The 23069-nt window shown below is 44.0% G+C and overlaps 1 protein-coding gene across 1 annotated transcript in view; it reads left to right on the forward strand.

Annotated features, from left to right (window-relative positions):
* The first annotated feature begins 9555 nt into the window (after positions 1-9555).
* Positions 9556-23069, forward strand: part of RASSF3 (Ras association domain family member 3) — a 53746-nt gene continuing 40232 nt past the window's right edge. Inside the window, exon 1 of the mRNA XM_082009912.1 lies at positions 9556-10372. Within this exon, the coding sequence (XP_081866038.1) occupies positions 10244-10372 (129 nt within the window). The 5' untranslated portion in view covers positions 9556-10243. The remainder of the gene's footprint in view (positions 10373-23069) is intronic.

Below are 23069 nucleotides of genomic sequence, written 5' to 3' on the forward strand. Positions count from 1 at the left end.
ACAAGCTTAACATTATAAACAACATAAACACAAGCAACGACTTAATTAAATATTTTGCATTTCAAGTTAAGACTGAAAAATAATGAGTAGATGCAGCACAGCTTCTGAGCCAGCCACGACTATTTCTCTCTGCAGCCACCGGCCTCCGTCCCAGGGAGTGACCCCTCGCCGCAGCCCAGGTAGTGCAGAGTGGCTCAGGTCCACGTTTCTTAGAGCTTCCCCCTCCTAAAGCAGGCTGTGTCCTACCTCCCTCTACCTGTGGACTCAAGATACGGCATCCATGTTTTATTGGGTCAAATTGCCTGGAAAATGGGAGGGGAAGCTAAGGGGGCGATACTGGCTGGGGTAGCATAAGAGGGTGATGAAGAGCAGAGGAAGGCTGAGAGTTCCACGCTGCCGAGATGGCATGATTTCTGGTGTTGACTACCCCTGGAAGCACCTCTGGCATTTGTTTTGAAGGAAATGCACTGATTTGCTGTAAAAGAGGACCCACAGATGAACTAACAGGTAAAATAAGATTATCACAGCACCAGACCATGGGACTGAGCTGGGAGGCTGAATTATTTGGCAGTGTAGGTCCAAGTCCTATAAATTGTAGGTCATATTATGCATATTATGTATAAAAGGCTATCTCTTACAAATAGGCAAAAGTATATCAAATGGCAGATTAACAGTTTGCTTTGTGACCTGAATACTGGCCTGTGTCTGAGCTGCGTTGGAGACTAGAGAAGTAAGGAGGGTCTTGGTCATGCCCTGCATTGCAGGGTTGGGGGGCACGTGTTAAGCTCAAGGCGGTCAGTCATGAAGGGAGCATTTCCCAGCTTGCAAGTACTGGCCTTTGAGACCCACAGATATCCTGTTTCTGTTTTATTTTTGATAACATCGGTGTTTTTTTTCTTAATGAAACAGATAATAATAAGTCATATCAACTTGCACTGCATCAGCCCAGGGCTCAGGCACTGACCTCTTCACCCATGGCAGGACCAGACAGCAGGCAGAGGCATAAATAGCTTCTTTCCCTCAGGGTGGGATGGTTCTCCTGCTGCATCTAAGTGCAAATGTTGCTTATTTTCCCTCTGGTCATCGCTTTTTTCCCCAAAAAGTGCTGTCGCTACATCTGGGTGATAAAATGTAGGTAGAGGAGAGCAAGAGCTGCACAGAAGCAGGAAACCTCTGACAAGGCTACGGCCCCGCGCGGTCTCCAGCTCGGCTGGACTTCTCGTCAATGTAAGGCACCCACTCCCTCCCTTCCTTTTCCCTCCATATGTGAAGCCAGGAGGCTGACCTTAAATCTGCGAAATCGAGGATTTAAGATGCTTGCACATCACTCCACAGTTTTGAATAAGTAAAAGAAGCAACATATATTCTTTTTTCCTTTTATCTTTTCTTCTTCCCCAGTGTCTTCTCAGCACTGACACATACGCTTTCTTTAGCTGCCCTTTCATGTAGTGTACTTCTCCCATAATTATCCTTTTTAATTTTTCAGTATATTTTTTCTCTAAATCTTCCTTCAAAATTAGAAACATACATCTCAGCTTTCCTAGACTTGTGCTCTTTTTCCACACAGAAATCTGTCTGGTCATTTGATCTGGGATTTTCAAGAATTGTGGATAGAATAATCTGATCCTTATTTCCAAATATTACCCCTTTTGTTTGGTTTTTACTTTGATCGATTTGCCTATTTCTCATTTCTGGTTTTCCACCCCCCCCCCCAGTCCCTGCACTCCTGTCTCTTCTTTAAACTGCCCTGTTTTTTTCTCTCCTGCATTGGTGCTCTTGCAGTGGGGGAGGAAGGGCATGACAGCAAAGGTGGGAATCGGGGAAGCCTTTCAGGAAGAAGGTGAATGGGACATAGACCAAATGTGAAAGGAGTTAATGAAAGTTAGCTAAAAGAGAAGCTGATTCAGGGTGAAATTTTCAAAGGTGGTCACACCCTACTGAAAATTTGAAAAATGTTAATCTTGTGCAGCACTGCTGAAGTACAGGGTGAAAAAAAAAAATTAATTCCCTTGCATGAGCAGCTGGCAGCTCCTCCGTTGCCTGCTGGGCTTGCAAGCTGGGGAGCAAGTGGGCAAGCAGGAGCACGGCAGCAGGGCTGCTCTGCTGCAACCCCCAGCATTTCAGCTGGCAGGGCTGGCTCCGCAGGCGTAGGGCACTGCACTTCGAGGCTATTTTTTTCAGATTTTTCCAGCTATGGGTGGACTGGATTAATTAGACAAGCATTTCAGCAGCAAGTTGTCAGATCTGTTGTCCTGTCAAATAGCGCTGTCATTCTGGGATGCTTCTCTTCATGGGCTGTTGTCAAGATGATTTACTAGAAAGTCCAAAACTTGCAGGGACAGTTTCTAGGGAGTTTCTACTATCTATCACAACCAGACTTATTAAACAGAGCAAAATGTCATCTCGTACACAGTATGACAGGACAATTTCTTGTTCTTTGTCTAGGAAATGACAATGTGGACATGATTCCCTGACCAGAAGGCCCCTTCCCCCACCAATTCACTCGTTTGAGGACAGATGCTGGGAATCAGATTGCAGCTATAGCACATTAGGGCTCACATCTTCATGGTATCCACAAGCATGCTGAGCTTCCACAGTTGTGGTTCTGTACTTAAAACAGAAGGTCTTAGTTAATTTTATTGCCCCAAGTATTTTTACATACTGTTAGCAATTAGGAAGGTAATTAAAAGTAGGAGAATGTCTGTTTTCTGTACACTTTATTTATGGAATATTTCCTTAAGACTATATTTTCTCATATAGTATATCAACTGCTTACCCTGGCAAGGCAAGGGTGCTTACAGAGCATTAGATGACAGAGCTCCCATGCCTCTGAGGTTCTCTTGTGCCAACCTTAGCTTATACTTACGTCTGACTATTCACATCAATGGGACTGTGCGAGTAAGGTTGAATTCTTCACCTGTTTATTGAGTCAGGGCTTTGGGGCTACATCTGGGTGCTGACAGACTTGTGATCTGACATTGTTAGGGCTGGCTACAGCATAAGCTAAAAAGGCCATTGCTGCAGGGAACAGATTGCCAGATGTAACGTGGCGCTCAGCTTTGCACTCTTACGACTGCTGGCACATCCACTGATGTGCCTGTGCCGCAGAAATCCAGCCTTTGAAATGAGAGTGAGGGGCAAGGCAAGACTCGGTTCGGTACATTTGCACAGCTCTGAAACTCTCTGGTTAAATGTATGACAGACATACAAAATATTTGTTCACCATTTGTACTTTAAAATCTACTTTGTCATATCTGTGACAAGAAAGTACCTGTTTAATAATGCAGTTTATAGTCAACTACTAGCAAACATCTCTGTTTTGGAGATCCCTGCTGCCTGATTGGGATGCAAATAACCTGGAAGAAAGATGCATACAAGTAGAGGAGAGGATTGCTTTATGTGCTTTATCCAAATCACTGCAAAGGCAATGGGAGTCTCTCAGTTGGTCCAGGTGGGTTTTGGACCAGGGCAGGATGTGGGGAGTTTGGCACTCACACCACAGGATGAGGTCAGACTCCATGGCAATGTCTTCAAGCTGCAGAAATACTCCTTTGGTGAAGGCTGCACTTGTGGTCTTACACTGGCCACTCTTGAGTCATCTTGCTAAGCTGGATCAATGACGCTCCCATCTTTTTGCGATAAAAAGGGGTATTACTTGAATAGTCTGGGAAACTGTCAAACTGTAACCCAAGCATGATGGTAATTCCCAGACCGTCAGAAAGGTAGTTTTATCTCTATAGCTTTAGGTACAAACAAAGATAAAGTCCCCAATCCTCCAAAATACATGCATGTTTAAAATAATGAGTAGCTCTATTGATTTCAGCAAGATTGTGCATGTGGATAGGTGGCCACATGTTTCCAGCGTCGTAAAAAAGGAGACAAGCACAGTCTCCTTGTTCCATCCCCTTCTTATCCCCCTTCAAAATAATCTAGGTCTGGCTGCTCCAAGCACAACCCCCAGATGGGATGGGGGAGGTGAACTTGCTCTGGGTTCTGTTATCTCCGGACCAGTCCAAGTACGGTAGATCATGAAGACCATGGATTTAGTGCATGACTGCAAGTGTCTGAACATGTAAGTAAGAAAGCGATTACATGGGTTATTTTTAGTTTCCAGGTATCCCTTTCGTTTTAAGGATTGTGGATGAAAGAGTTGCACCAAGGGGGCTTAAGGGTTGGACAGAATTAAGAATTTTAGGAGCTGAAAAAAAGATTCCTGATAGTGCTGCCTAAGGTTGTATCTGCCAGAGCAAGTACATGTCCCCATGGCATTTCTTCACCAGGAGATGGAGAGAGGCTGTTTAGCTGGCTCCTGTTTGTTTTCAGTCCGCACTCATGTGCCTGTGTGGCTGGAACGACCTTGTTTGAATTAACAAGTCACTGAGTATGAATCAAAGGGTAATTGTCATTGCTGCCAGTGGTACTAAACAGACCTGAGCTATTAATTCAAGACAAATGGGAGAAATGAGTAAACAGAAAGTTTACTGGTATAAGGAAACTACAGGCCTGAGTGGATGTTCTGTGTTGCTTGTATTTCAACTTTATTGCTTTGCTTTGATCATTTGAAATTACCACTGTTTTCAGCTAGACTGTAGAGAAAACTAAAGCCACACCATTTCTGATCTTTTTTTAATGATTTTAAAGGGACAGTCTGTTACAAAACTGTGTTTTCTTTCTCTGCAACTTGCTCTTGGGTAATCTTTGCTATGCAGCCATAATTTGCATAACGACCATCATGGAATAATTATATTTCCCTGTAAATATGTTACAAATAAGCCAAATCCAATGTGCTATTAGGTATGAATCCTTTTGGATTACAGTCCTAAGCATATCTTAAGATTTAGTATGTCCCACGGGGACTAATCACAGATGAAGTTATGTCCATGGTCAAGCCTTTACAGGATCAGGGCTGGCGCTTGCAAAGACATGTGGAGGTGGAAAACAAGAGGGACCAAATGAACCACAGAGCTCCAGAAGTGACCAGAAGAGTTCCTGAAGCAGACAGGGACTGTGGGCACCTTGCAAATTCATAGCAATTAAAATTATAAATGCCACTAGGGTCATTAATGAAACTCTTCCTGCAAAACACTGGTGACACCAGGGGATACTCATGCAGGTTTAGAGAGAGGTAAGGAAGTTTAGTCCCTGTGCTGACCCTTTCCCTCCCACAGCCCACATCCTGCTTCCCTTCACTCCAGCCCTGCCGGAGGCTGCTGCCCACTGCTGTGGGGCTGCCACAGGTCCTGCCTGCCAGACCGTGTAAGCACCCCTGCAGGGTTTCACCCAGGAGAGACTGAAGTCAGAGGAGGTAGGAAAGGAGGAATCTGTAGACTGTTCTCTTGAGATCTCCACATTACTGTTTTTATTTTAATAGAAACATAGTCTTAAATGCTGCAGGACTCTCCAAGCCCATGCCCTACCTTGGTTTTAGCTTTCCTCCTCCTTTGACCTGGTGTCTTTTGATGTACTCTGGCAAAAATGTGGAGGAAAGACGAAGGCTTGTGTGTAGACCTGAGTATCTGAGGGCCAGAAGAACCGTCAGGGTGATGGAGCACCTCTCCTAGGAGGACAGGCTGGGAGAAGTGGGGTTGTTCAGCCTGGAGAAGAGAAGGCTCTGGGGAGACCTTCTGCAGCCTTCCAGTACTTCAAGAGGGCTTATATGAAAAATGGGGACAGACTTTTTAGCAGAGCCTGTTGCGATAGGACAAGGGGTAACAGTTTTAGACTAAGAGAGAGTAGATTCAGACTAGGTATAAGAAAGAAATTTTTCACAGTGAGGGAGGTGAAACACTGGCACAGGTTGCCCAGAGAGGTGGTGGATGCCCCATCCCTGGCAACATTCCAGGTCAGGTTGGATGGGGCTCTGAGCAACCTGATCTAGTTGAAGATGTCCCTGCTCACTGCAGGGGGGTTGGACTAGATGGCCTTTGAAGGCCCCTTCCAACCCAAACTATTCTATGATTCTATGATCTTGGTCCCGGGGCTCAAAGCAACATTACTGACTGAGTGAATGTTTAGTAGCTTTCCTGTTTTAATGAGTCCTCCCAGTTTCTTTGTCAGAGGGCTGACTGAATGTTTTGGAAACATGTAAACATCATGCAGTTGCTGATGGAGTTAATGTAAACTCTATAGGATATTTTATTGGTTGTCCCTTTGTTTAGTCTGGGAAGAAGAAGAATGGGGGGAACAAAAAGAGTCCTCAAATACCCAAAAGGCTGCTATAAAAAACAGTGATGGACTGTTCTTTTTCTCTTTCTTTTGCTAAGAAGCAAATGGGCAAGTTTAAAGATTTAAAATGGGATGTTAAGAAAACTTTCTAACTCAATAAATAGCTTAAATGCTGGAAAGGATGACCTGTGGGGGAGATGTTGCACTACCTTACTATGTTTCAAGAATGGGTTAGCTAAAGGTCTGTTAGGGATGATGTAAAGTCCTTGGTTCTTCTTCAAAGCAGGGGATGAATTTACTGAACTACCCCTTGTAATCCAGTTCAACCATACTTTCCTGTGGTATTGTGATTACTTCAATAAAGTGATATTTTAAGACAAATAACCACATGAAGCTGCAGGACCTGGTGAAGCAGTCTACCTGTATGAAATCTGATGTCTGGTTCTAAGGGTTATTTCAGTTACCATAGTTGAAAGTCCTAGTCCTTGCCAGATTCCTAAAATTATTCAGACCTGTTTTGCCATTTAGGAAGTTCAGCTTTAATTTTTACTTTTCTGGAAGCTATGCCTGATGTTTCATTTCTCTGAACTGACTTACCGAAACCGCAAAGTGATTTAAAGCTGAATTTTATCCCTGAATCTAACAGTGATCTTAAATATTGTTTTTCCCCCCAACACAACAGAAAGCTGTATGTGACATGGGTTATCTTTGCCTGTGATTGCTTTTTATTAATGTTTTATTCATGAGACTCTTGCTTTGGAACACAGAGTACCCATTACTATTTTTGGTTGTATTACTTGAGTCACCACTTTTAACTGGCTTGAATAGGCTCTAGTTTAAAAATACTCTGAAATTCTACCTGTGTCATCAAGCTTTAACAAAAAGCCAAAAAAGTTTCTTCTTTTCTTCACAGGTGCATTTGTAGCACTACTTCCTACTTGAGCTTAATTGCTCATTTAAAAAGAAAGCATCTCCTTCTTGCCAGTTGCCTGTGTGATCCTATGAAGACTGATTGCCAGCTTAATTTCTCACTGGGTTGAATCACCGAGAGCCTCACAGTGCTTGTTGATGTTTTAAATCTCTCTCCTGTGCCACATTCCTTGGCTTTTAACTTCATTTTAACCTAATGCTTCAATAATTCTACTTTAGAACAAGTATGCTTTCAGAAAGCTTATTACTAGCTTTATCTTGAGACATGGCTGTCTTTGTTTTCATTTTGCAGTGTTATTTTTTGTTGTTGGCTATTTAAGAGACCTGCAGAGTGAACCAAAAATAATGCAAAGCTGGTAGTGTAGAGGTTTCAATGCAGCACCTAACAAAGAGCCTTGGATGAATCTTACCTAGGTAAGATCAAGAAGTCAATTTGAGAAAGTGGAAAAGTACTTGTCTGAGGACAGAGACCTTAAAAATGTGAACAGAGAGTAGCGTGGGAACAGTGAAATCCACAGGGGTATCGATTCGTATTCAAGTATAGCCTTTGCAAAATAGTTGATGGGATTCGGATATGTTATTTGCAAGCACCAAGCAAATCAATATTGAAAGGTACCACATCTGTTTCTACCTTCATGTGAGCTGTTTGATTCAGTGTTATGTCTGAAAAAAAGGAAAGTAAAAAATCACTGTCAAAATTAGTAGGCTTAAAAACAGCTATAGTTGAGGAGTGAACTTATACTAGAAGATAATATCACAAAGAACTTAGACCTATTTTCTCCATTGTTCGTTGTTGCAGCAGGAGAAAATGATACTGTAAATCTTACAGTGTTATCAATATAAATCATGCTTGACAGCCAAGGTGAATGCCATGCCTTGCTGCCAGAGAACATATCAACTTGAGCCCAGGACTTGCAACTGATCTTGCACAGATGGATCTGAGCTCCCTTGCAGCAGCTTATTGTCTAAATGATCCTCTTTGCCAGCTCGATGGTCCACCCACACACTGTCAGGTTTGAGGCTGTGGCCAAGCAAACAAGCTATGCACACAGTGCCTTTTGTTTCTGGGGAGTCTGTCAAGTGTGCCAGCAGATTACATTTAAAAACACCTTTGTACTTTGAAAACACAAATCCCTTTTTGTAGCACACCTGAGTCACTTAAAAACCTTCACCTTAATCGTGATCATGGTCAGGGGCATTATTTCCAAAAGCTTTGTAAACCGAGGTTGCTGGGTCTTAGACAGGCTCAGAGGCAAGCCCAGCAGATTTCTGGTGAGACTGCCTTTTGGCATGGGGCTGGTCTTGGCAAGCCAGGTAACACAAAGCTCATTTGTCTAAAGCAAGCATTTTAAGACATTTTAGTCACATTCAAGCAACTTGGCATTCAACTTAAAGCTATCTTGAATACCATGTGCCAACAAGTAGGCTCAAGACATGTCACATTCGCATCTATGCTGTTAAGAGTCAATTATTTGTTTTTAAAAGCTATGCAACCTTCTAATCTGCCAGATGCCAAAACTCCATACTAAAATCTGGGAGAATCAGAGTTGATGGGAAAGTAACCTCCCAAACTGATTAACTGGTTTTAGTTCTCAGTGTGAGTTGTTTTGCTGGTGTTGAGCTGACTTTATCAATATGTACGGCATACTGCTGCAGGAAGAGCACCTAACTGGCAGAAACGGACCCAGTCCCTACTTGGGTGGGGGGATAGGAACAGCCGCACATACCAGATGAGGAGTTTGTTAGGGGCCAGCAAGATGGGGATGGGGAAGAGGGAAAGGAGACATCAGCTAATGGCGTCTCAAATACATCTGTGACCGAGTACTGAGACCACAGGAACTGATATATTGGCTTAGACCCCGGTTTGGTAAACACGCAGCTTCAAATCTGTTTAATCCATGTGCTGTGCTGTTGCTGGGAGGTGTAGCCTGCCCTTTCTGATCCCCACAGCCCCGTCTCCTGGGGTTTTCTCTGACAGCGGGTGGCTGATGTGACTGACTTCCCCCCGTGGGACCACTGCCGTGGCACCAGGGGGATGGCTGGGAATGCCGGGCTGAGAGCGTGCAGGAAAGGCAAGTCTGCCTTTTCGGGCAGCTGCGTAGCCTTAGGAAGCCGTACCTTAAACCCAGTATCCTGTCTGTGACAGTGACCAGCCCTAGATAAATTAAGGGAAGACATGAGAAACTCTGAAGCAGGTAATTATGGAGTGACTTGGCCTTCAGGCATTGTCTGTCATTTCCCCAGTTAATAACAAGTTTGATGTACGCCCTGTGCCTTATCAGGGCTTTTGTGCTTTTAAATATGTTTGCCAGTCACAGCTCTGGATATTCTTGCTATCTGTACACATATCTAATCTCTGCTGAGTCTTCACAAGCCTCGCTCCTCCTTGCATCCTGGGGCAATGAATTCCATTGACTTAATAGTCATGGCCGGATCAGGGAGGAGAGGCCGGGGCCGGCCACCCGCAGCAGCCGCGGGAATTCAGGGTCGTTACTGCTCAGCATGATTGGGTCTGCTACCAGTTGCAAAGCTTGACTTCAAAGATTACTGGCAGAACAACGCAGGAAAAGCTTGACATTGTTTTGCCATTGTTTTGCCATTGTTTTTTTTTTTTCATAACTTTGTTCTTACAGGCGCATAGGAGAGTGAAATCGGGTGATTTTTAGGGAAAAGTTTGGGAACTTCTTTCTTCCCGCTCAACTGCCTCGTTGCTTGCAATTAACGGGGAGGGTCCCTAACTGCGGCCCACGCCCGCGCTTGCAGCCCTCCGCCTGCCCCTCGCCGCCCCGCGGCAGGCGGGCCCCGCCACCCGGCTGCTGGGCCGGCCGCGCTGGCGGGACCCCTCCCCGCTCCCGCCGGGTACGGTGTCTCGGGGCCCGGGGGGAGCGGGAAGCGTTCGGGTCAGCCCTCGCCCCCTCACCTGCTGCGCGGGGCGGGCGGGGGCGCGGAGCGGCACTGCCCGCGGAAGGAAGGGAGCGGAGGGCGGGAGCAGAGCCGCCAGAGCAAGCAGCTCCTCCTCCTCCTGCGCCCCGGGCCCGGCGGCGCTGGGAGAGGAGCGGCAGCGGCGGGGCCCCATGCGGCGGCCGGGACGGCGCTCTCCGCCGCCCGGCCCCGGCAGCAGCAGCACCACCAACCGCCGCCGCCGCCCATGACCTGGACCAGCAGCATGAGCAGCGGCTACAGCAGCCTGGAGGAGGAGGAGTCCGAGGAGTTCTTCTTCACCGCCCGCACCTCCTTCTTTAGGAGGCCGCCGGGCAAGACCCGGGCCGCCCCGCAAGTAAGTGCCGCGCGCCGGGCTAAGGGGCGGCCTCGCCCCGCGGAGCAGCTGCCGCCGGGCCGGGTCCTGCCGTGCCGCGCCGCTTCTCTCCCCTCGGCCTCGGCCTCCACGTGTCCGCCGCCCCCTCCCCCACGGGGAAGGACCGGCGGGAGGCGGCCGGCCGGGCCGGCGCGGGCAGGAGGCGTCGGGGAAGGGCTTCACTCGCCCCCGGGGCATCGAGCCCCACGGCGGGGCTGCCGCGCGGGCCGAAGGTCTCTCCGCGGAGACCGCTGCCCGCTCCGGGAGCCCGCCGGGGTGCCCAGCTCGGAAGCCGGCCTGAGGAGCCAGACTGCAAGTCTGAACACACCCCCCCGCCCCGTGCCCGGCGGGCTGGGGACGTGATCAAAAATCACATGTTTGTGCGGTGAGTAACCGTGCTATCAGCCGTGCTGTCGGCTCTCCGCGGGGGTACGGCAGGGTCTGCCTCTTCGCTCCTCCCGGAGCTCATTTCGAGGTGAATGACAGCCTCTTCAGCTGTCTGGTTGGCAGAGAAAGGTCCTCAGAAGTGTTTAAGTGTACTTGGTTTAAGCATCCAAGCTCAGGAAATCAACTGTAAGTGGGCTTTGAAGTGAAGAACTGATTAAAAACAAAGCAAAAACCCTAAACCAACCCCTTTTGTGGTCAACATTGACATTTCAGTGGAGGACCTACAGAGCTGCAGGCAGAGCAAGAAGTGTTGGTGTGTTGAGGAAGCCTTGCCGTAACAAAACCAGACCCTCTCTCCTAGGAGTAAAACCCACATCAGGGATACAAAATGGAACAGTCCCTGTCCAATCCAGAGCAGTCGTTAAACCATATAGGGTAAACATCATGTTTCTTTAGCTAAGCAGTTCAGCCCCCTCTCATTTTTCTCTTCCCAAGGCGCAGGATCTCTTTCTGGAGGTGGTTGGTATCTTTGGAAGCTGAGCCAGTGAGCCTGTTTGGTTTATGCTTGCTCTTCTTCCCCTGCTCCCACCATTGGCTGTGGCTTCTCCCTGTTCAGTGCCAGTTTCCTTGTACCAGCTTGGTGTTTTTTCCCCACTGGACTTTGGTGTCTGTATTGCTGCTGCTACGGAGACCTAGTTATAAATTTGCTTGTCAAAGCCTGAATACTTTAGGTGCCCTCTGGCCCACCCATGGCATCGTTGGTTGCCTGCCCATGGTGGTTCCTCTAGGCCATGTTGTGCTGAAGAAAGCTGACTCTTGTTTCTGTTTCTCTGAGGTTCTCTATCTGTTGTGCCCTGTTTGTGATTTGCTTAAAACTTAAGCCCTCTAACTGCCCCTCAGGAAACTCCTGCTCCTGTTCGAGGAAGTGCACAGAGCTTTCTTGAGCTTTAGCTTCCTCTGCAAAGTTTGGCAAAGAGCCTGGGCACACCCTCTCCCTACACCTGAGCTCAAGCACCTTGTGCAAATAGGCTGGGACCAGCATTTTATCAGGTCATGGCTGCTTCCCCCAGGGTGCTTCTTGCTGCACAATTCCTCAGGGATCGTCTTTTTTCTCGTCTGTCTTGAGTTTCAGCCTCCCTCTAACCTGAGGGTCTCTGTGGAAGTTGGCAAGTCCTGCTCAGTGTCCTTGAACTTCATCTGCTAACCTATTTGGCCGGTGTTGGCTGCCACCTGACCACTACAGAGGAGGACCACAGCGTGACAGTACTGTGTGAACAGACACCTAGCTGCTGTCAGGCTGGGTGTAGCTGCTGTGTTACGAGATATGAGAAGGCCCAGGTCTTGATTCAGATGCTAAAAATACATGTCTGTCTTTATAATGCTGCTGCAGGAGTTGTCTTACTAAACACTAGTTGTATAAGTAGTAAATTGTGCAAACATGTAAATCGCTGTATGTGACGTTAACATTTCCAAGCAAGAGGGGATGGAAAAAAACTGTAAAATTTGATGTTGTGCTCTAGCAATGTTTCCCAAAAGAGTGCTGCAGTGAGGTGCTGCAGGGTACGTGTGTTTAAGTATGTATTGAGTAGCCTGGAACAAATTCCTCTGTATTGCTGACTCTGCAGCATCGGAAATGCTCAGCTAAATGTTTCTAGTCATAAAGTTATTACCAGTTGCTCTGAGCTGCTGAGTTATAGAGGAAAGCAAAAAAAAAAAAAAAAATCCCCAAACAATGCTGAATGTAGATTTCAACAGTCATGTGGCCAGTAAGAGTGAGTTTCCCCTTCCAGCAATAACAGTCATAATAAGCCTCTTTGTACAGATGAGGATGTTACTTTTGGTTTGTATTTGAGGTTTAGTCAAAAAATGCATACTATGACCCCTTGAGCGAAGAGAAAAGAGGGCAGCTGTTAGTTATTGTTTCTGTGTCTTTCTCAACTATAGAGATACTAAGTTTTGCAGTGTGGGGTTTGGTTTTTTTGTCCGTGTAGAAGACTTAAGTGCTGGGAATTACATTTATCCCTCTGTCTTAGCTCCCTCTGCCCCCTTTCTCATGGGGGAGAAATGGGTTCGGGCGTTTGGCTTGCAGCTGTGCCTGCAGAAAAACTCAGTGGTAGCGTTTGGACTTGTTTTGTATGGATATCAAAAGAAAAGAAGGCAAAAAGGAAATTAGCTGGATGAATTTTTGTCTTCCATTTAATGGGGCAGGGATAGGCTTACTTACGTGTCTCAAGTTTCTGCAGCTAAGACAGGATTAATGGATTGATACCAACTCTGCTGTAAAAATCTTGTGTACCTTTGGGCTGTGCCTAAGACGGCTCATCATCTGTAGGGTGGTTAAAGGTTTGTCTCTTCCTCTCTCTCTCCCACTTCTAAAAATTGAAGCATAAAAACCATTGCAGCATATGACAGGCAGCATGGTGTTCTGGGGCCAAGCAGTGACCCCAAAGCGATTTCTTAAGCAAGGAATACTTTAAACTGAAGGCAATGTGCATAAAATGCAGGCTGCTTTATGCTGTGCTGTTGTTCATGGAAGTTTAGCTTTATTTAAGCTTTCTTATCTTCTGTAGCTATTGTAAATTTTAAGTATCAGAGGCTAGATAAAGCTCAGTGTGGCTCCGTTTCATGTTTGCAATGACTCATTTAAGAAATGAAAAAGGAGGAACTGTAAATAATTTTGTCCTGCCAGTGTGACTACTCATGTGAGGTAAAGTTACCCATGTGCATAGGCTTTTGCAAGATCGGACCCCTGCATCTGTATGATCAAGCCTTTGGAAATTGTCCATTCCCTGTAGAGAAAATACTGAAAGATGTTTTGCAAACTTTTGAAAGCTGACCCTTTTCTCTCCCTCTTTCCTCCCCCCACCTCCGCCATCCTTTCAGGAAAAGTGAAAACAGTCATGCCTGCTCCTGCAACCCCAACCATATGTTGGAAGGATATGCATCTTCCTGCTTATGTTTTCTACGCTTCCCTTCCTTGTGCCAGTTCCCTGTGTTCTCCTACTTCGAATAGGTGTAAATCCTCGCAGTACTACTCGTTTCTCAGGCGGCTTGATGGACAGTGGCTTTTCAAGCGTTGTGGTTGGCATGTAGGTTAGTTCCCAGCCTTGCTAAGCTCCTGTCTTTTGTGAGGATCACTGCAAACATATGGGGACATCCCTGTGCATGTTTTTGCCCACTCTGCGTTTCAGTGTCCCCTGTCCCTGTAGCTATAATGGTTAGAAACATGAGATGTATCTGTCTCTCTGTAACTGCCCTTACACATGAGGGATCTGCGAGAGAGGATACCACTGTGCTTTGGGAAATGCTGCTTCAGAAGCTGGCAGTGCTGTGAAGGTCATGGATCCCAGCTGTTTAGAAGAGGGCAAATCCTGCAGCTTGTATTCAGCATCCGATCGTGAATAGTTTGCATACAAAATGTGAGAGCTCTGCTTGAAGTCTAGTGTAAAATGGCTTGGAGATATGAAGGTTGGTACTTGGACACTGCTCTTCTCCTTAAAGGAGAAAGCAACAGTGTGTTTATGCTCTGTTTTTCACCATTTCATGTAGAGCTCTTCAAAAGTGCTTGCTAGAAGAATGCAGTTGCTTCTGTTGGCAGTCTCCAGAAATAAATGCTTTCCTCTTTGCACCCGAGAACATGCTCATTGCCTCGCTGTCAATGCCAGTCCTTTCCCCTCTGAAGTCTGATTTTTTTTCCCCGCTCTCTTCCCCTTACTGGTCTCACTTCTTCACAGCGTTGAGACCCGCCGTCTTAGTTCCTTCCCCTGCACCCACACCTGGTGCCCCTTGCCATGACATTGTTTTTGTCGTCAGCTTTTCTGCGTGTCAGTGGAATTTGCAGGTGTGGTAATGGGGAGAGGAAATTAATAAAAAAAGCTGGAAATGGAAAGCGGATATAAAAGTGCAGAGGAGGTATGCAGGGGAGAGGCAAAAGGCAGAGGGAGAAAGTCTCATCCCTACGTAGTCTTGGCAAGGTAACCAGCCATCTCTCATTCTGCTGTCAGGAGAGGAGGTTTGCAGGGCAAGGTGTAGCTTTTTTTTTTTTTTGGTCTTAATGGGTGAGCTGGTACAAGTGTGAAAAAGTAGACAAACTTCTGGGTGCAAAAGCCCTTTTTTGGGCCTATTCCATGTGAATTTGTGCAGTAGCTTGAGGCATTTTATTGAGAGGGAGAGAGGGGAAAAAAAGGCGTTTTATTTGGGAAGAAAACAGTTTCTAGGGGTAAAATGCAATTTGTAACTGTGCAAATCTAGTTAGGATGGCTTTGTGTTACCAGTGTCTGTTATTAATAAATTTCACGTTGTTTGGCCATTACAGCTCTTCCTGGGTTTTCTTTCAGTAACATTCCCCAGGGAAAATGGCTCTCCTGACTACCAGAACAAATGAGGTTTCTAATTATAGGCTTGCTTTGGAGCCAAAAAGTTTAGGTTTGTGTTTGACGTGTAGTCATGAAACTTATTTAAAAAAAAAAAAACTATAAATATCCAATAACATTTCTTTTTTTTTTTTTAATCCATTTGGCAGTTAGTGAATATTACAGGATAAACGTCACAGCTAAAATACTTGGAAGTTAAGAGTTGAAGGAATGAGCAGGGTACGGATTGTGTCTATTTTAAGCCCATGTCACTGTCGGAGTAAACTAGTGGTCCTTATTTTGTGTTTCTGCCTCACTCTTGTCTCGGAGCGCTTGATGTGGTGTGGGTGTGTCAGTAGCTTGGAAGAGCGTGGTAGCTGTTTTGGGGTGAACTCTGAGTCCCCTTCTGGTGCTTGACAGCCTGTGGAGGTGAGATGAGATTTTTGTGCCCTGTGCAGAGGATACTGATTGCTGTACACTGGTTTATCATCGCAGTTGGTTCTTAGAGTCATCAATTTAAATTTTGGGGACCTAACTACATGAAATGGTAATGGCTAACACACAAAAATTTAAGAAACAAGTTTAGGAGAGATGGATTAACGTACTGTCCCAAGAAGAGTTCAAGTCACCAAAACATTTAATAAGTGCTGTTAAGTTTCATGAGTGCAGCAACAGTGGCAGGTAGTATTCAGATGAGGTGACTAACTCTTATCTTTCCACTTTTTTCTGTAGTCTGCTGTATTAATACTGTATTAGGTGCATCTCATGCAGTTGCTTCTCTGTTAGCATAAATTTCTGGAGCCCCATCAATGCTTTACTGGCTTTGTTATTGACATGTGTTTAAATATCACAAGATAAACACTAGATTTTTTAAATTTTTTGTTTGTTTGTTTTGTTCTTTTATTTGGAACTTTGATTCGTGTGTCCGAATTTTGGAGTACAGTAGCTAGACTTCTCGCTGGGAAGATCAGGAGTGCCTGGTATATATCGCAGTTTTGTGGTTTAAGTAATGTAATTGAGTTGGGCTAATCCTGTGACTTTACCTAAGTGCAAAGGCAAAAGGGCAGAACTGCTGGAGCTGTGGACTTTCACTGAAGTTGAAAGTATTGGGCACTTAATGGCCATATGGTCCAAAACGTTTATACTTTTAGACTTAGGCTTCTTTGAATAGACATGCAGACACAAGGAGTTTTGTTTAAGTTGAGGACTCTGGTGAATTCAGGAAAACGCTCTGCAGAGCAACTGAGTTCAGGATCATCTGAGTACAGGAAGGAGATTTTAAAAGAAAACACAACCCAACAGCAGCTATTTAAGGAGAGAATTAGGTACCTTGTTTTCTTGATATCTTATTTCAGCTGTAGACCTATATGTAAGAACAATATCAGAAAAACTACTTTAGAAGAGGTTCTTGCTAGTTAATATTAAGCCACTGCGAGAGCAAAAATACAAAGAAAAACAGAAGTAAAACCAGATTCTGCAGTTTGTCCCTTGTGTAAAAAGCCAGTGGCACCAGCGTTGGATTAACAGTTGCAAATAAACCGATTAACAGAGGATTTTAGATGAAGTGATAGATCTGTAACGCAGCGTTTCCCTGTGACGGGGTGCTTGTGAGCCAAGCCAAGCAACGTAAGCGCTGGGAAGGGAGGCGTGGGAGAGCCGGGTCTCTGGTTCAGCTCCTCACCGACAGGCAGCGAAGTCCCCGGGGGTTTCTGCAGGCTGCACAATACGTACTGCTCTTTCCTCCCAGGTGGAAACAGCAGGGGGTTTATGTATCTATGCATATACACACATTTAAAAAAAATTATATTTCATTTATATGTATGCGTATATGTGTGTGTGTGTGTGTATCAGGCACAGATTTCTACCTTTTGAGACCAACATTCAGGCAAGATCTTAAAACCAGCACATCCCACAAACTTCAGGGGCACGCCCCGGTGGACTGAAGATGGCACAGCGTGCTGTCATCCTCTCCAGTTTCGCTGCAGCACTTACCTGACTACAGTATTGTCGAACTTTTGTATGTGCTTAGGTGCCTGTAACAAAGCCCGCACATTTCTGTAGGCAGGTATGAATTGACTTGGGATGAGTGATTGCTGCTTTCGTTTTGTTTTTTGGCATACTTGCTCTTTTGCGAGGTTGATGAAATACTGCAGACAGTTTTGAGGAGAGTGCTTCCTATGCAGACATGTATTTGGCTGTGCTAAGTACCCACATGTGATTTATGTAGCAATTAAGATCATTTTCTAGTTACTCATCTGTGTGTGTCCTGGAAAGGAATTTGCGTTCCTGTATACGGAGGAACCTATGCTGTGCTGAAAATAATAGTAAAAGCAGCAGTGTAAAAGCAAGTGTTAGTGTGTTGGGTATGTAGGTGTACTTGGTGTGCTGGTTGCCAGCTTCTCCATCTTGCTCTTTACCCACTAACTAATTGTGGAAAATGCTGTTTGCAAGTGCGTGTCTTTTAGAAATTATATACGATAATACAGTAGGGGCAAATTACAAAGGCAGTTGTCTGTAATCTTTTGTAGTTATCCCTGTTGTCCATAATTAGGACTGCTTGTCCTGTGTTCTGTCTTCTAATTGATCTGAGGTGTGATCGAGTGCATGGATGCACAGTCTAACCATGCTGTACTCTTCCTCACAGTGCACAGTCCTCGTATCTTGTGTTTGCAGTACCCAATCAATATGATCTCTCTAAAGCCTGATTAATAATAGTAAAAATTGCAGATCAAGTTCTGCTCTGAATGAAGACAATAGTTTGCTAAACATCTAAGTGCTTAATCTTATTTCCACTGCAGCAGGGAATCCCACAGTTTGGCTTGTCCCTCCTGAAGAAAAGTTTGGGGTTGATCAAATTTGTTGATGCTGCAAAAGTATCTTAATGCCTTTATTGATGGCCAATAACCTCTATTGTGGAGGACTTCTCTCACTCATGTCTTATACATAGTTGGGCCTCGGATCACACTAGCCTGTAAACTTGGAAGAGTGTAGTTCAAATGCTCTTTTTAGAGCATTACTTTCTTTTAGTGGGTTGCTGTCTTCTGAATAATTGTGTTCGTCGGGAACAAAACCTGCTCATCTTGCTGTTCAGTCCACCAGCGACTTGATTTAGTGTGTTCACTTATAGATACATAAGCTAAGATTATGGAAGTCTTTTTTATTCAGAGCTACTTATTTCATTGCCAAATATCTTAATGGTTCATCTGAGAAGCATCTGGTAAAGCTGTATAAACTCTAGCAACTGCGCTAGGGATTTCAGCATGACCCATAGTGCTTATGTGTACAGAAACTGGCATATTCTTTGGCACTGCTTAAAAGATTAAGAATATGGTGGTTGCATGTTGCATAATGAGAGAATTGACTTGCATTGTTTGTCCTGATGTCTGAAATGAGTAAGTTCAAGGTTCAATGCTATTGTGAGATCAGTGTAAGAGTCAGTGCGATTTTTTTCACAACAGATGTAATTTGAACTACTATATTATGATTTTTTATTATGTTGTTAGTGTTGTGTGCAAAGATTATGTAGTGTAGGCATAGACAGGCATCTTGTGTTACCCTTTATGAAGTAAGGGGTTTTTTTTTGTGGCTCTGGCTAGCTTGTTAGTAATAGAAAAGTTGACATGTGGCAAGTGACCTAGGCTGTGCCAAAAGTGCACGTGTCCGAGCCAGCTGCAGGAGCTGATCCCTGAACTGTTCAGACTGGTGACTTAAAGACTAGTCAGCCCTTTTTTGTTGTTGTTGTTTTTTGTTGTTGTTTTTTTTTTTTTTGTTACTGTGCATGTGGATTTAACTTTGGAAAGCAGTGGGAGACAGGGTTTCTGCAGAAGTATTTCTGGATCCGTCAGGCTAGACTGTTTAACCTAAGTGTTGAAGATGAAGGAACAGAAATAAGAGCAGGACAAAAGTTCATTTTAATCCTGTCAAACATGCACGCTTCCCATTTCTAGCAGCAGGAGTATCTGTGATCCAAAAATTAGGCTGATGTGATGTCTCTTGTTTTGTGATACAGTACAGGGGTAAATGCCTCAGTGGGTGGTGCTCCTGAAAACTGATGAAATCCTTAACTCTCCGTGAGGTGTGGACCTGGCAGTTTTGCCCTTGCAGGTGAAGGCTTGAACTAGGTGTTGCTTTCACATTTGATAGTTAAGGAATGGAGGAGGAGGAGAAGGAAGGAATCGTTGCATAGAAGACTTGCTCCATCTGCTGCAGGATGATAAATAGGAACACTTACCTGCTGCTGAGTGCAAATCGGAGCAACTTGTCCTGGTTGCATGTGAGGAGTAAAGGTCTCAAATGAGATGAGGAGTTGATGTGTGATTTGGTTGTCTTTCAGGAGCTCCAACTGAAAGAAGGAAGAAAAAGTATTATATCTGTCCTGCTGTAAGTGTAGGCTAAAAAATGGTCAGTTCATATTTCCACACCAGGAAGCGGTATCTTGTGTCCTGTACAAAAATGGACAGTATAATCAAAAGTTCATACTTGGAGCACTTGCTGCATCGGGTGTCCATATACGATGCTGGCAGTGGAAGAATACCAGGCAGAGTCAGGGGAACATCACTTGTGCAGGCAACCTGGTGTGGGCAGTAATCAGACTCCCATGTAATCTGCACAAGAGAAGTCTGCTTTATTAAGAACTTGATCTTTCATTTAAGAAGTCTTCCTCTGGTCATGATACTCCCAGATTTGTGGAGCCTAATTAGCACAGCATTACTTTTCTTATGCAGTGTCTACATAAACTGTAGCCTTGTAACTCTAAAATCTTGTTTTCTGTATTTAAAAGTATTTCTAAATCTTTGTGAGCTAATGATGATGTAAAATCTAACATAAGTAGTTTTTGCATGAGTTAGCAGGTCAGGTTAAAATAAACTGAATCCTGGAAGTAATTAACTTGATATTCAGAGGCCCTTCAGTTGTTGAATTAAGGGAACACCTTCTTCCGCTTCAAAGACTATGCCGTGTGGGGTGATGACTAATGAAAGGAGTCTTAATCAACTCTTTCTGTAATGAAAACCATTTAGCTGCTCTTGGAGCCCAGTAAGTGGACCTCAGGATCTAAGTGGATGGATTTACAGTAGCTAGATAAGATATTCTCTTAGAGTGGGACCATTGTAGAGTTAAAAGACTGGACCCTCTTTTTCTATTTGCTAATATAATTTACTTATTTCCCTGGGGAAATTACTCTTAAAATATTATTGAATTGCTTTACTTCTCTTACCACTACAATGAATTAAAAGATAGTAGTGCATGTACATACGGCAGTCTGAGGAGACGTCCAGTGCTGCTGGACATCAGTCAGATAAACCTCTGAATTTGATCATCATGTTATTTTCAACTACATTTTTCTGTTCTCATTGAAGCTAAAGTTGAATTAATTTACATAAAGAGTTGCCTTTCATAAGTTTGTTTCTTTGGGCTCCATGACTGACAGTTTGTAAAGAATTATTCCTGTACAGAATGATCTTTTTTTTTTTTCTTCAAGGTCCTGGCCAAGTGAAAACCTGGTTTATTCTTTGGGTACAAATGACTTTCCCACCTCCTTTTAATCTAAGACTGACTTGCAGTGCTGTGGTTTATAACAGAATTGCTGACAAATCTAAATACCTTCTCTCAAAATTCTCTGTATCAGCTGCAAAGTATTGCTTTGGGGTCTGATTTGGCCTTCATGGGAACAAGTTTGTTTTTGTAGAATTTGAAAACTGGTATTAGTGTTCAGCTGACCATGTGATCCATGCCTCTGAACTTTTGTTGGTCCCTTGCTTGCCTAGGAGGTATTTTTACTGCTTTTAAAAAACTATAATGTTGGCAAAATAAAATTCAACTTACTGAAAACCATCACGTTTTAATTAAAGTGTACTAAAAAAAATATATTCTGCAAAATTTTTAGTTCCATGATGTAAGTTGCAACTTTTTCCTTGAGAAAGTACTCAGTGGACTGTGTTATCAGAGAGTAGAAGAATCTGGCTTTTTGTCACCCTGGTCTGAATTCTTGATCTTTTGTAAAATGAAGGAGACAGCTCACATGCTTAGTATGGTGAGATTTTTATATTCTGGATTAGGCTGGTTGCTGGTTAGCCAACATAGAGCATAGACAGTTCTTACATCTTAGACCTTATCACAGCATGCACAACATTATCCCAAATAAATGCCAAGTATTTAGGCAAGGAGGAAAACCAGTGATGCTACTTAAGTTGATGGATGTCAAATACAAAGTGGCTCTGTTGCTAGTGGAGCAATCCTGATATTCCATCAGGATTTCCTCTTTGGTTTATTAAACCATAGGGCATTTGTGGTTGCCTTGATATTGTGATGGCAGATTTTTTATTAAACACAGGGAAGACAATTCCTAGTGTACACCTTTCTTGAGTTCTGAATAAGAATAAAACTGTGTGTAAAACAATAACCCTACAGAAGTGCCCAGCTGTCAGAAAATGAAGTAAGTTGGCTTGAAACACGGCAGGTGGTGTAATGCAATTCAGTTGGACTTCTCTTTGATCACCAAATCCCAGCAAGATTTCTGGGAGGTTAATCCTGCATTTTGTCACAAAAAATGCTTTGTGCTCACCTGTGCCTGAGATGAGCTTGTGAAGTGTGTTTTCAGTCGGTGAAGTTATTGGTAGCACCCTCTTGTTTTGGCTCACTCCTGGTGTCCTTGGTTCCCCAAGTTGCCCATAACCTGTCTCCCAGTGGTAGCAGTGGGCATGGAAGCTTTTGGGGGGGAGTGTTGCACCTGCTGCAATGAATCCTAGGAAAGGCTTAATTTTCTTCTCTTACTATGCTACTCTGGAAAGGGTCATCCCACTTGAGCGGGCTTCAGGGACTCTTCTAGCAAAGACCTTTGCTATGATAGCCCTAGGAAGACTTCTGCTCTTTCAGATATCCAAACTGTTGTTCTGTTGCTTCTCCCAGGACTGCAAGGTGGTAAGGTGTGCCTTAATACAAATGTGAAAGGATTTGAATAAGTTACAGATTATTCCAACAGAACAGAAGTTACAAAATGCCTTTAGTATCTTTCTAAATGTCTTCTGCTTACAGCATGCATCTGCCCAGTTATGGGCAAAAATGATTAATAGAGTTATATCACAGGTTATTTTGTTTTACAATGGGTTTGTCTAATTTGACAGCTGCTTTTGATTCAGTTACATGTTCACATGATGTGAAACTTATCTCAAGATGGGGGAACATGATTGTTTATACCGTGCTAAAAGGTTGATGTTATGTGAAGTGAAACATCAAAGCAGTTTCTAACACTCTGAACTTTAAAACTCACAGCTGATTTAATTAAAAAAATAATTAAAAGGCACATCTTTCTCCACCCCTAAATATAGACCCCAAATATTCTTCAAAGCATATTTGATTTTAATGATTTGGTGATTTCATCCCTGAGGCATTTTTGAAGTTACCACTGGAATATGAAGATGTAGCTTTGAGTTGTGATAATAGACCATTACTGAAGTAGGTGTTTGCTTCATAAGACGATAAAATGACATGTTCTGTGAAAATAGCCTGGTATTTGCCAAAAAAAGTCATAAACCTAGTGATTTTTCGTGTAACAGCCAAAGTTGATGGTAGACTTCTTTAGCGATTTGTAGCTCAAAACAGCTGCTTTAAGCAGCTTGGTAAGAATGCTAGTGTGCCACCCTGGCTTTTTGTTTGTTTTTTCTCCCCCTTGTCCCCCCATTGAATTTTAATTGAGGGTCCTGTATTAAAATTAGTTTGGTTTTAGCTAGGCCTTTATGGCCAATGCTGGAAAAATCTTTTAATATGTAACGCAGCTTTTACTGCGCTGTCTAGATGTCAAAACGTTATGTGGAAGACTCAAGGTGGGAGCTCCATGCTGTCTGTCTGGATTTAGCCACTCACACAAGTAATAACCTACATATTTTCATCTTCAGAGATAGATCTGGAAGATACGGGGAGGGGGGGGGAAACATCTTTCAGAA

The sequence above is a fragment of the Phaethon aethereus genome (assembly GCF_964289735.1).
Source record: "Phaethon aethereus genome assembly, chromosome: 1".
Taxonomy (NCBI): Eukaryota; Metazoa; Chordata; class Aves; order Phaethontiformes; family Phaethontidae; genus Phaethon; species Phaethon aethereus.